Source organism: Rhopalosiphum maidis, chromosome 4 (assembly GCF_003676215.2).
Source record: "Rhopalosiphum maidis isolate BTI-1 chromosome 4, ASM367621v3, whole genome shotgun sequence".
Classification (NCBI taxonomy): domain Eukaryota; kingdom Metazoa; phylum Arthropoda; class Insecta; order Hemiptera; family Aphididae; genus Rhopalosiphum; species Rhopalosiphum maidis.
Window position 1 is genome coordinate 26,709,359 of NC_040880.1, and position 13,967 is coordinate 26,723,325.

At 21.9% G+C, this 13,967-nt stretch overlaps 1 protein-coding gene across 4 annotated transcripts in view; it reads left to right on the forward strand.

Moving 5' to 3' along the window:
- Positions 1 to 13,967, forward strand: part of LOC113550378 (gamma-aminobutyric acid type B receptor subunit 2) — a 274,638-nt gene that overhangs the window by 233,809 nt on the left and 26,862 nt on the right. For all 4 annotated transcript variants that reach the window (XM_026952151.1, XM_026952149.1, XM_026952150.1 and 1 more), the window contains 3 exons: positions 131 to 301; positions 12,138 to 12,313; positions 12,395 to 12,572. In XM_026952151.1, the coding sequence (XP_026807952.1) occupies positions 131 to 301; positions 12,138 to 12,313; positions 12,395 to 12,572 (525 nt within the window). The remainder of the gene's footprint in view (positions 1 to 130; positions 302 to 12,137; positions 12,314 to 12,394; positions 12,573 to 13,967) is intronic.

Here is a 13,967-nt window from a genome sequence, read left to right on the forward strand (position 1 = left end):
CCCATACCAAGAAGCATGAATTACTAGTTTTCTATTCAAACGGACACGCATAAATAACTACATACCTAAATAAATTTATATTTTTATATATTTTTTTTTTTTTTTAATTATCAATTGATTTAATTTTTAGTTGTCATATGCTGATACCCATCCAATGTTCAGCAATTCAGATGATTTTCCAAATTTTTTTCGAGTTGTACCAAGTGAAAATGCATTTAACGCTCCTCGACTAGCGTTACTAAGACATTTCAATTGGACACGGGTGGGTACTATCTACCAAAACGAGCCAAGATACGCGTTGGTAAGTTTCAAATATCACATATATTTATTTATATTAATTAATATTTATCTATAAATAAAATGCAATTATTAATGTATGTGTATTTTAGCAGATACTAAAATTATAACATTCATAACGTTTAATAGATATAATTTTTAACAAAAATATACGAAATTAAACAAAATAAAAATGGTTAGGTGAGTTAACTTAAAACCGTTTCACACATCAATAACATTATCATAGTTAAGAAGTTACATTCTTTGTTAATTTATAATATCATTAATACCCACTTTTATTTTTATTAAAATGGATATCAATAAATAATAAACAAACGTGTTGTACCCACAATAATATTATGTTAAAGAGCGTAGTGGCGTGAAAGAAAGGGGTGTCAAATACTCAAGTGATACTGCTTTAAAAGTAAGAACTCAGGTGGCTGGTTTTCTTTTTATACACAACATAAATTGCAATATTTACTGTACTGTAGCGGTTTTATTTTTTTTAACCCTTGTGACGAAATTAATTATTGTCTTAAAGTATGTTGATTTTGTGTTTTTTAAACTTCAATCATTTTTTCTTATTAATTATATAAAAAAGGCAAAAACATAAGAATGCTTTTACAGTTCTAAACAGTAAATAGTTTTTTGTCTTATTATAAACATACACAACTCGTTTCCGAATATTAAAATACTGTTACAAATATGTAAATATAAATATTTAAATTTAATTTATGATTATAACACAAATATTATTATTAAAAATGGAACTAAGAATAAATATTTTTATTAATTATAATTAAATTTTATGAGAAGCTATGTAAGTAGCACTACTTGTAATAATGTATATTAAAGATATCAGTGAATAATATTAAAGATTTTTTAAAATGAGAAAAGTAGCGTTACTTACAGTGTACTCTAAAATATTTTAAATATGTTGACTTGAACTGAGTGAGGCTACAATTTAAATTCTGCATTTGGCCACCCCCCCCCCCCAGTTCATTTAATCAGGTCTTGAGTTTTAATAGATATCAATAGATTTTAAATCAAATCTTACCATTTAGTTTATTACTTTTAAATGACAATACATAATTTTTTCTTCCTTTAAATGGAACGTATTAATTTAAAAATGTTTGTAGATATTTATTTTGGAACCTATCTAATAATGTCAAGCAATGAGAGTTATTGTAAATTCAATATAATTAACCAACAACCACTCGGCTATCAAGTATATGCATTTCCAATAAGTGCGTTAATGGTACCTGACCTAAACATGTGCAGTTTTTACACTTTTACAATAACGTAATACATCACATTAAATAGTACTTATAGTCGTTATTATATAAATTATTATGTAGGGAAGTATACCTCATGAAAAAAACTATTCACAATCTTCCATCCCTATATTAATAAAGAGCCAACAATCTTTTTTTTTTAAATAATTGACTGCCATTCCTTGCTTACTAAATAATAATATGTACCTATTGTTATTATAATTAAAATATCCGTCATTACCAATATTAAATCAATAACAACTCATTAAAATTTTGAATTTATGTTGATGATACGTCAAAATTTAAAAAAAAAAAATATTTGCTAAAATATATTACATAGTATAAAATGGTTATTATTTGCAAAACAGAAGTTTGCATCTCCACAGCCTACACCTAAACTTTAAAGTAGTATAAAATATCTCAAAAATCAGATTTTTAATAACTACGTTATTGAAAAAAGAGGGCGAGTATGCTTGAAGAATCACTCTGCATAATATTTATGCGTTGAATGTTGATGACTTGACAATTTGATGGTTTTTTCAAAAAATGTTTGACTATTTGTTTGGTACACATAATATATCATATGTGAATAATAATTGAGTATATCATACATTTTAAAGTTATTATTTAAAAAACTATTTAAATTCATAACCAAAAACAAAAATATTTTGATTCAATATTTTACAGGTATTAAACTCTACTTTATTTTTATTTTGGATAAAATATTTATAATTAAAACTAGAGAATTAAAATTTATCATTTACGATGGCTAAACATTATTTTTATTGACTATTTTTTAATTAGAACAATAAAAAAATGTTGTCTTTAAACTATAAAAAATATGAAGAAAATTAAACAATTCGATAAGTACGTATTAAAATAGAAAATTTATTTCTTCAATGTCATTATTTTCTTTAGATAAGTCTTTTTTTACATTTTATGAATCTGCGTACTGTAGTCAGTTAGTTTCATAGCAATTAAAATACAATACAACGGAAACTGTATTATTCAGTAAATAAACATCCATAAAAAAATAGTATTGAAAAGCTAGTGATAATTTAAGTGAAAAAACATAAAAATAAGATACAAAATAAGATAATATAAAAATTGAAAAATGTAACAATAATTTAGTAAGTGATAGTTTTTTACGTTACTCCTCTGTGTAAGTACTTCATCAACTATTTGAAACTTATATTTTAATAACAATCTCATATTTAAATTATTCATTACGTCATACTGTAACTATAATAAAATAAAAATAATAACATCTTATACAAAAACTGACACATTAGATTTCACTTACAATCTTTATCTTTCTGTGCATTTTCAATTTGTTTTTGTATATCTTAGATTTAATAAAAATGGTAGACATTTATCGTAGATTTTTCATAAATAAAAAAAATGTTACATAATAATTTGTTATTTATCTATTTGTTAGTACGTGTATAAATTATTTTTAATTTTAAACCTATTTACTTTAAATATGTATAGTTCAACATCAATGATTACTTTGTAAAATGCTAAAGCAAAATCAATTTATTTGAAAACAATTTTAAATTGTCAAACCAATTTTGTATTTTTGTCTTTATAGTTTACAATTTAATTTTTATTCTGTCCCCTAATCAATTAAAATAAAATTAGTTTGAGCATCAGTAATTATAGGTATTTACATATTTCATATTTGTTTACAACCTATTTTTAAAATTAAATCATAATTTATATTAATAATAAAGCATATAAACAATTTCCATATAAAATTATTAGGTGAAAACAAAATATACTTTAAATTATGCATTATTAGTAAAATAATAAATTGTAAAATTACTGGATATATCAGTTTTAATGAAACCTAACATACTTTTTAAAATATCAATGTTTAATATTAATATATTATTATAGTTTAATATTAAACTAAATAAAGAACAAACACCAAACATATTCAATAATTATTTCATAGGTACTATGGTATCAGTTTATGCATTTATTTTTTTGTTAATATACGAGTATATGATATCAAATACATGAAACTAGGTTATTAATTTCCTATTGTAACTGATATAATGGTAGAGTGATATATAAATTATATGCATGACAGCATTACTCGTATAAACAAAATTTCAATTTAATAATAATTTAATATACATAATTAATAATTTAATAGTTCATAAAATATATTTAAATATGCTGTCATATATCATGTTATTTTCAAATAATGTTACAACCTCGTCAACAGCATATTTCATGACATGCAAGACAGACGGCAGTAGTAGCCTAAAATCAAATAACATTTACAGTAAATGCAATGTATTCATTAGTTTTCTTCGCAAAAGATCGAATCTAAATAGATTAATCCATCATGATTATTCATGTCAAAAGGATTATCCATGAAAACGTACTATAAGCTGTGTCATATACAAAATAAATTTAATTTAAGAATAAAGCTTTTTGCGATAACGCTTATTTAAACAAAATAAAATTTGTTTTAAATCATTTTGGAATTTTGAAATTTATATTAACACATGAAACGAGTTAATATCATACCAAAGGTCCTATAATAACCATGTATGATATTAAAAATCCTAAATAATAATTGTTTAAAAATATATATAATAGTTTTATCAAGACTAATATTAATTGTTTTTATTTCATTAAAAATTTATATTATGAAGATTTAAAGAAATTCAATTTTTATTTTTTTTTTTTTGCAATTTTTTATTCATGTTGGAATTTTAAAAATCCTTCATAAAAAATATTATATCCATGATTTCTAATAAATGAAACAATAATAAAAAGTAAAAAAACATTACCTACATTTAAAAATATGTAGATATATTTTAAAATATTGGCCTATATGAAAATGTCTAAATCACAAAACACAATAATATTTAATTGAAGTCTCGTGTCAAGTAAATTTTTTTTAGTTCAAATAAAAATTTAAATCGAGATAGAATACAAAGGTTTTAAATGGGATTAAGATTATTGGGCGTTCGAGTAATTTTGTTTCATCGGAATCTGAAAATAAATTATTATTGAAATGTTTTATTAGGTTACTGCTTAGGAAAAATTAGTCAGTGAAAAAAAATATATTCATATAATTCAGTACGCCTCTCTTAGTATTTAAAAAATTTTTTTTAATTTTTTTTTTTTTAACAGTATATAAATGAAATAATTAACAACGTTAGTAAATATTGAATATAAATATTTAATCATTTTCTTATCATAAAGAAAAAATTCTAAAATATTAATTTATTTTTTAATATACAAGAACTCTTTGTAATATTGTATCAATTGTTGTCAATTTTAATTAGTGGTGACATTTTAACAAAATACTGGAAAGTCCACCTTATTTTTTTAACTCTGCAAAAGTGAACATTTTGAAACTAATTAAAAAAACATGACACTTTGTAGATTTTAATTAATCAAAACAGTACTGTTTAAAAAAAAATCATCTACTCTGTCCGACTGTCCTTAGTTAAATTATATCACCTACAACATATTAAATAATTTTAAAAACAAGAAATATAATATTCGAATGTTCACTTAATTATATTCTGTGATAATGATAATAATTTGTTTTAAAAAAAATTAGTGTGGTATCTATTCACAAAACAATTATGTATTACATAACATTTAAGCTTTATTATTTGTTTATTAACCACAAACAAAATTTTTTTTATAATAACAACGTAATTAGGTATGTCGTGTGTGTGAATAAGTATCATAGTATATAGATACAATAGATTACTACACAAAAATATTCATAAAACAAGATAATTAAAATATCAACAATTATTAATTAATAACATAATAATTTTAAATAATAACAATATTAGTATATTTTAAACATCTATAACCATTGACAACGCAATGCGCCTACACATTTATTACACGTAGATGTGTTAATATTAAAAACACGTATATTTTTCATAGTTGTTTAATTGGTTTGATTATATCTAAAAACTTAGGACCTTCACATTACCATTCAAATGCACCATCTTACGTTCCGAGATGACTCATGATGTGTTTTTTATTTTGAATTAGAAACTAGTATAGTAATTAATAAATAAAACATAAATACATATAAATATGAAAATTTACAACCTATATAATTAAAAACAACAAGTAAGTTTTGTGTGAAATTACGAAAACAATTAAATGTCATAATGAACGTGACATTATTATAATAGTGTTTGTTTAGTTTATTAGGTATAGGTATACATTCTATATACATATTTTTATATTATTTTGGAAATTACGTTGGCAATTACGCTTTACGCGTCGCCGTCATACAAGAGATTATTCGAGAGAGTATAAAGAATTAAAAATAAGATACTTTTGGATTTGGCGTCTATAGTGTCGGAGTTGAATTTGTTATAATAAACGAGTGCAATTAGAGAATAAGAATTCTTAGGTCATTGTAAAGATTGTGGTTTCGTGGCATACCACTACAGAGCTTTAGTTAATAAACGTAAGCTAATTAGTTGGAAAGATTGGAACAAATTAAAAAAAAACACCGAATTAAAAAAAGCATTTTTGAAAAAGAGTGAATTTTAAATAGAGTGATATTGGTCAATAGAGAGATTTGGAGATTTATCTGAATTATGAATAAAGATAATGACAGTGTTTTTTCTAATGATAATGAATGTAAGATAAGCGAAGAATAACGATATAAATGTATGTCAAAAATGTATGTCATATATTATATAATTGATTTTTTCGGTAACTGTTTTATGATTCGATTTGTTATTAAACCATGTCTTGCATGTATCATATTATTGAAAAGTTTCTTAATAATAATTTAAATATTAAATTTAGGATATAGTGGTATATTTAGTAAGCAATGACATTGGTAGTATTTGAGATAAATAGTATTCAACATGTTTACTCTCAAGTATGTCGAGAATATTAACTTAGAATTTAGAATCAAGCAAATCGTCAACAAAACAATCTGTGTTTACACAAAACAATAATTATCATCACATTGACTTTATGCTCTGTAATAATATTATGTACTCAAACAACACTATACTACAGCAGACTACTATATTACGTTTTGATTTTTTTGCTATACTATATTTGAATAAGAATTTATTAAAATGTACTCTTATTTCAATTGGTAGTTGACCTTAATTTTCAAATGAAAACAGCTCTTAAAATAAAAATAATAAATAAATAAATAAATAAATACAATCATTTAGAGGAATAAACTGGAGTTGAAAATCAGCAAAATAATAAAAATGAATACGTACATTAAAATAAAAATTGAAATTTCGCATTTGAAATCAATATAACCTTTGATAAATTAATTCAACGTGACTTTTTATAATATAGGTTAGTATCCATTTATCTATATACATTAAATTTAAATTATAAGCTTTAAAAAAAATAATTTTAGTATGTAAATTATTTTATTTATTTTAGCTTTATGGAACTTTCTAAATTATTTTTAGAAATGTATTATATATTTATATCACCATTTCTTATTTTTTTTTTTTGAAGTTTAAAATTCTTTTTTAATATTAATAATTTGAATTCTCTAGAAAAAATATTAATCAGGCAATCATAAATTTTCATATACCTAAATAAAAGTATAATATTAAAAAAGTAAACTGTAGACATAAAACGACAAAATATATAGGTTATGCCATTAATTAATTATATTTTTAATTAAAAAGTATCCCTACTCCACTCTTAACTAATGAACAATAATTCAAATATTTTCATTTTTTTTAACCTATATATTATATTTCCATGTAATAACAAGGCGTCTCACCTCGTACATACCCGCTTGATGCTAGCGTACCATAATATAATAATACACAATATACTGATAATGTGCATATTATAGCCCGTATAGGTTTACAGTACACTAGATTTCCGTATTCTGCTTAAATTTTAATTCTGACATAAGTATCTATTATAATACTTAATAAAAATTAATTATTCAAATTATTAATGTAAGTAAAGTAAGTATTAACATAATACTATATATTATCTATAAATCGACTCTCATCTCTTCCTAATTTGTAACAAACATGACGGAAAATACATTTATTTAACCATATTCAACTACCTACAATAACAATAAAATTAAAATTAAAACAATTATTACTGTGACTTTCTAGTATAGTAAAAAACGTATCTTAAGTTTATATTTAGTTATTTATCACACTTTTACTAAATTCTTGTATACAGGATGATTCTTTTATCAAACAACACTAATTATTTCAAAAAGTATTAATGTTTTTGAAAATATTTTTTACATAGTTTCAAATTGTTAAGAAAAAACGTTTGTATTAAAAAATTATATTTTTAAATATTTTTTGTCCTTATAATTTTTTAAGTTTTTTACTTTTTTGAATGACGACATAGATTTTTAATTTCATATTCCAAAGCAGAATAATTTTTTGAGTATTTTGATACATAAAAATCGAATTTAGGGCGAGTAGTTTATGAGTTTTAATTTAAATAATTAAAAAGCTTAGATGTGCGGAGTGGAGTGGTAAGGGATTACCCTGCAAAATGTTTGTCCGCTACTCTGCTTGTCTAAACTTTAAAGAAGTATAACTCATAAACTACTCATCCTAAATTCAAATTTTATGTATCGAAATACTGAGAAAATTTTTCTGATTTGGAATATGAAATTAAAACACTATGTTGTCATTCAAAACAGTAAAAAACTTAAAAAAAATTATAAGGACAAAAAATATTTGAAAATATAAATTTTTAATAAAAACGTTTTTTAACAACTTAAAACTATGTAAAAAAATATTTTCAAAAACATTAATACTTTTTGAAATAATGAGTGTTGTTTGATAAAAGAATCATCCTGTTTAGGCGTAAAATTTTATAATTGAAATAAAAATTCCATAATAATTCATAAGTATTTCAAATTTAATAATTACATTGTTTTCATTTTACTTATCTAACTTTACGTGACCTGAATATTAATTGAATTAATAGTAACTAAATACTTAGGTATTTGAACTACTATTTATATATATATATATAATAATGATTACTTCAACTTTTTACTTTTTTTCTGGCAAGCCAGTAAAAAGTTTTCGTGGTATGATTTATTCAAACAAACTTCCAACTAACGACTAGTTAAGAAGTTTCCTCCCTTTTTCTCTTCTAGCCTTGAGATAATACTCGTTTGAAAAAAAAAAATAAATAAAAAACACAAGTCTTAAATATAATGGCTAGTCTCAGGTGCAGTGTTTGTTAAAAAAAAATTAGAGAATTTTTTTTTTTTCTTTCATGTTCTAGCATATTATTATAATAAGGGTAATTGATTATAAACATACATTTCTTTTGAGCTTCTTTTACTTTATTGTTTATTGTCATTTTATGCACTTTTCATCTCTTTTATAAACTCTACTTTGCGACAAATTAATTGAAACGTGTCTTTTCTCATTATTCTCAATATCGCTGAAATGTTAAAAACAAATCCATAAGTATATACTTTTCTTAAAAAGATATTAAAGACTTTTTAAAAATTTATGGTAAAATAATTATAAAAGTAGAGTATAAAATAATACAAAACTGTTAATCAAATAATCTATGACAATATTTTATTGAATCCAAAATTAACATACCTAATAGGTAATAATATTATACTATTTATATAGTATATACAATACCTATTAATTCTATTATAACTTGTGTTTTTTAAATTGTATGTACAGTGAATTGTTTACGTTTAACTTTTATAACTAAAAATGTTATCTGTTCAAAAAATATAAAATTTTCTAAGCTGTATAATGTACATTAACATTATAGTTATTGAATAAGTTATTGTAATTTTAATTAGAAAATAAATCACCGTAAACAAAATCAATTATGATCAAAAACGATGTATCCGGTCTCTATTTCTAATAATATTTTATAATATGATAAATAATCTATTTTTCTATTAGTATAACGATAGGTTGAACTGATTTATACTAAAAATATATCTATATATTTTATAGTAATTATCATAATATTTCATAGAATATTACTTATTGTTATTAACTGTAAATTACTTATATGTCAATACCAACGAACCTCAGAAAGGTATGAAAAGGTTATAGTAGTTTAAATAGTTTAAAATTAATCTAAATACTTTGAAAGTTTCAAAATGTATAGTGAATTATAATATACATGTCTAAAATTGATATAAATATTTAGAAATTTTCATCATCTATACAAATTATATTATTATAGTAATCATGGGCATAACTAGAATTTAATAGTTACAGAGGCAAGAGTCCTAAAAAACCAAAGTTAAAAATAATTCGAAGGCTAATTGAAGCTGAAAAGTAAAACCTTATAGAGGGCTAAATACAAATACAGAGGGCTAAGCCCCGCTAGACCCTTTAGTTACGCCGATGGTAGTAATATTTTTTTTGGATAACAACAAAATAACCAAAACCGTTTGAGAATAAATGACTATTTATTCTCAAACGGTTTTTGAATATCCAATCTCCAACGTTGACAATATTTGAAATTTAAATGCTCATTTATTTTATACCTGAAAATTTTGTATTTATAATTTCCATATTTTTTAATTCCTTTAGTAAAAACTTATAAAGAACTATTCATTACATTTTCAAGTTTTTACATCGAGAAACAAAATTTCAAAAAAAAAAATTTTAATTGTCATTTAAGTCTATTAATATATTTATGTATTTTGAAAATTAAGTTATGATTTAGGTATAATGCAACAAATAAATATTTATTGGGATTTAAAACTATAAAAATTAAAAAGAAGATTTGTTATGTCATATATTATAATATTATTTACATATTTGCATACGCGCAAGTATATTACACTATATGAATATAATTAAACAGCCAAAACATCTACGAATTATTTTATATCTACAATTTGATGAAAATGCAAAGTTTCTACAATCATTCCTTTTTTGATATACACAATAACAAGTAAAATCATTATTTTTTGTATAAATATCGAATTTTTTAAAAAATGAGTTTGAATTGTCATTAAAAAAATGTCTACGTAGTGCATATGCATTTTTGATATTTTTAAGTTGCTATATTTTAAGTAAAAAAACGTACAAGAATATTTTATTACATTTCAAAGCTTGAGCAAGCTATTACAATTTTAAATAGTAAATAAACTAAAATATAATTTGTAAATGTTCTTATTTAGATGAATTTATCACTATGTTTACTTAAACTTAAAACATTTATACAAAATATTGTGCCTATATTTTTAATTCTTCCATAACCATTCAATATTAAAGATTGAAATCAATTTTTTACTCTCTCGACCACAAATTAAAACTCTAAATTATAGTATTAGTATTATACGTCTTTTTTTAATTGTTATTACATAATTATTTTATATATAGCAATGATAGTATATGTTATATATGTTATCAAAAAATTAATTAGGTAATAATTAAAAATCAAAAAAAATGACATGAAAACTACCTAAAAGTACTTTTACTGAATAACTATCAATTATTATTATAATGTGGTAGTTTATCTACAAATTGATTATGCAAATTTAATAATAATATAATTTTAATAAATATTTTTAATACAGCATAAAAATTGTGTTCAGATATTATAAATATTATATAGTACAATATCTTTACAATTTTTTATAATTTTTATCTTAAAATATAAATAGATTTAATATTAAATATATATGCTTCTTTATTAAACTAGCAATTTATGCCATCAAATAAATATTTTAAAAAAATTACACAATGATTAGAGTATTACATCTAAAAACTATAATCAGAATAATCTTTCAGTAAAATGGTATTTTTTTTTCAGTCAATAAATGAATTTATTACTTACTTTAATATAATAACTATTAATATTTATTTTATTCTAAGCCATTTTATGAACTATTATTCCCTCTGATAATAAAAATAATACTATTTCTTGATTTTTATCATAAATAAAATAGTTGCATTTTTATTATTAAATAATTTTTGGTGTACTATAAATGGAAAACTTAATTTAGCAAATTATAGTCGATATTTTTTATGTTATTAAAAAATTACTCTGATTGACTTTTTCGTCAAAAGCTTCTTTCAATAAAGACTTATTGAAATTATTTTAATAGGAAATTCTCAGATGAAGTATATTGTAAATAATAATATAATGATTAAAAAAAATTCTGTATACAAGTTACATTATTTGAATATTTTTAACATTATGTCTCAAAATTGTATTTTATTTTTCATATAATTGATTAATAATACATCCATACTTCTTTAATCTTAATTTAAAAGTTCTGCCATATTAAACAAATTATTATTGTATTACTTAAAAAATTTAAGACATTTGACATTTATTAAGGCTTATTATTAAGTCACACATCTTATAAATTTGTGGATCATAATAATATACAAATACAATGAATCATAAATGCAAAATTCAATATTATTATGTTTAAACTGTTATCTTTAGTTATTTTTATTTATACTTATTAAAATGGAAAGGAAAACATTATAGCTATTGAAATACAATTTTTAAATAAAAAAAAAAAAATAGAATAATTGTTTTAATTTAATTGTTGTTTTTTTTTTTTATATATCTATATAATTTAAACTACTTTAACAGGCACACAATCAATTGGTAGCTATGCTAGAAAAAGACAATTTTGTTGTGGATGATACGCAAAACATAGCTGGTGATGTATCTCTACCGATCAAAAAACTCCAAGAAAAAGATATTCGAATAATTCTGGGTAATTTCAATGAAACATGGGCGAGAAAAGTATTTTGTGAAGCCTACAGGTAATGATATGATTACTATCTATTAAAAATTTATTGACTTTTTAAAATGTATCTTGATTAATAAAATTTCCACTAATTTAGGGTCGGTATGTTTGGTGGCAAATATCAATGGCTTATAATGGGTACTTATGGTCCAACTTGGTGGAATGAAATGAGAGCGCCTTGTCCAGTGAAACATTTGAGTGCGGCGCTGGACGGGTGCATACTTACAGATTACCTGCCTCTATCCACTACGGGGGAAATCACCGTGTCTGGAATAGTGAGTAATGTGTTTATTATCTTTATAAATCACGGATGATAGTTAATAATAATCTGTAAAATATATTTTTTAATTAGTTATTATAGTTAGTGATCATTCATAATTTTTATAGTACGTACAAAAACTATTTTCCCTTTATTTTCATAAAAACCAATTAAAATTTCAATTATTACTTAAATAATATTGTATAAGATATGTAAACAATTTTAAAAAAAACCAACATAAAAAATAAAAGATAAGCATATTATAGAGTTGTTTAATGCAAACTATGCTTTATAGGGATGATTGTTAATTTAATATTAAATACTAATTAATAATTATTGCAAATAAATAATTATATTTTCTAAAACTTTCTATTTAGAAACGTGCCATCCTAAAAACGTGTATTGTTGATTAAACTACTATCATAAACTTATGATTTTTTTTTAATGTCAACCAGTATGTTTTGTATTGTAGCCTGAAACAAAATACTTTTTCTAATAACTTTGATGTTTATTAATTATATTAAATATTGAACGATATTAAAATATCGATGATAATAATATATTTAAATAAGAATTTAAAGCTTTTATAAAATGTTAGTCCACTCATTAGGTATAATGATTAACAATAATAAAAAATAAAAAATAAATAACTGTTAATTTAATATTTGATATTTAAATGCAAAATATTTTAAAAAAGCTATTTAGATTATTGAATAAAACATCATGTAGCTTAACATTAACATTCTAAAACCAATTTATTATTGTTTATCTAAGTTCTCTTCAGTAATGTAAGAACAATTTGCCTATCACTTAAAATGGAAATGTTCTATTTTCCAAACATTTTAACCGTATGGACTCTCATTAGAATATCAGTTGCGCCATCATCACATATATCATATTATCCTATTCTATAAAAAAAATAAGATACCCATGAGTTTATGACACATAGATAATGACAAAATATAACTAAATAAACTGAAGTTTATTTTATCTAGTTAACAATTAATCTGTAACTACAATTTATGATTATTTGAAAAGTATTTAAGTGTAATATTTGTTTAATGAGAATGTTTTATTTTTCAAACAGTAAAAAAACTATACAAATTTAATATAGCCGTATCTGCTAATCGAAAATCAAATATAATTTTTACCGTGAATGGTATTATTATTATTATTTTTTAATTTATATATCATTTTCATAACTAAATTAATTAATATAGATATTGCTTATAATATCATAGATCCATTTCAAATATTATGTTTCTAAAAATTAAAAACATTCATTTTATTATATTGATGAATTTTTTTTTTAAAGTTTCGATAATTCTCGGTAAAGCAAATTTTTCTAGTTGATATAAAATTACCAATAATTATATTTACTTTAACAGTTACAATAATAAAAGCCTTAATT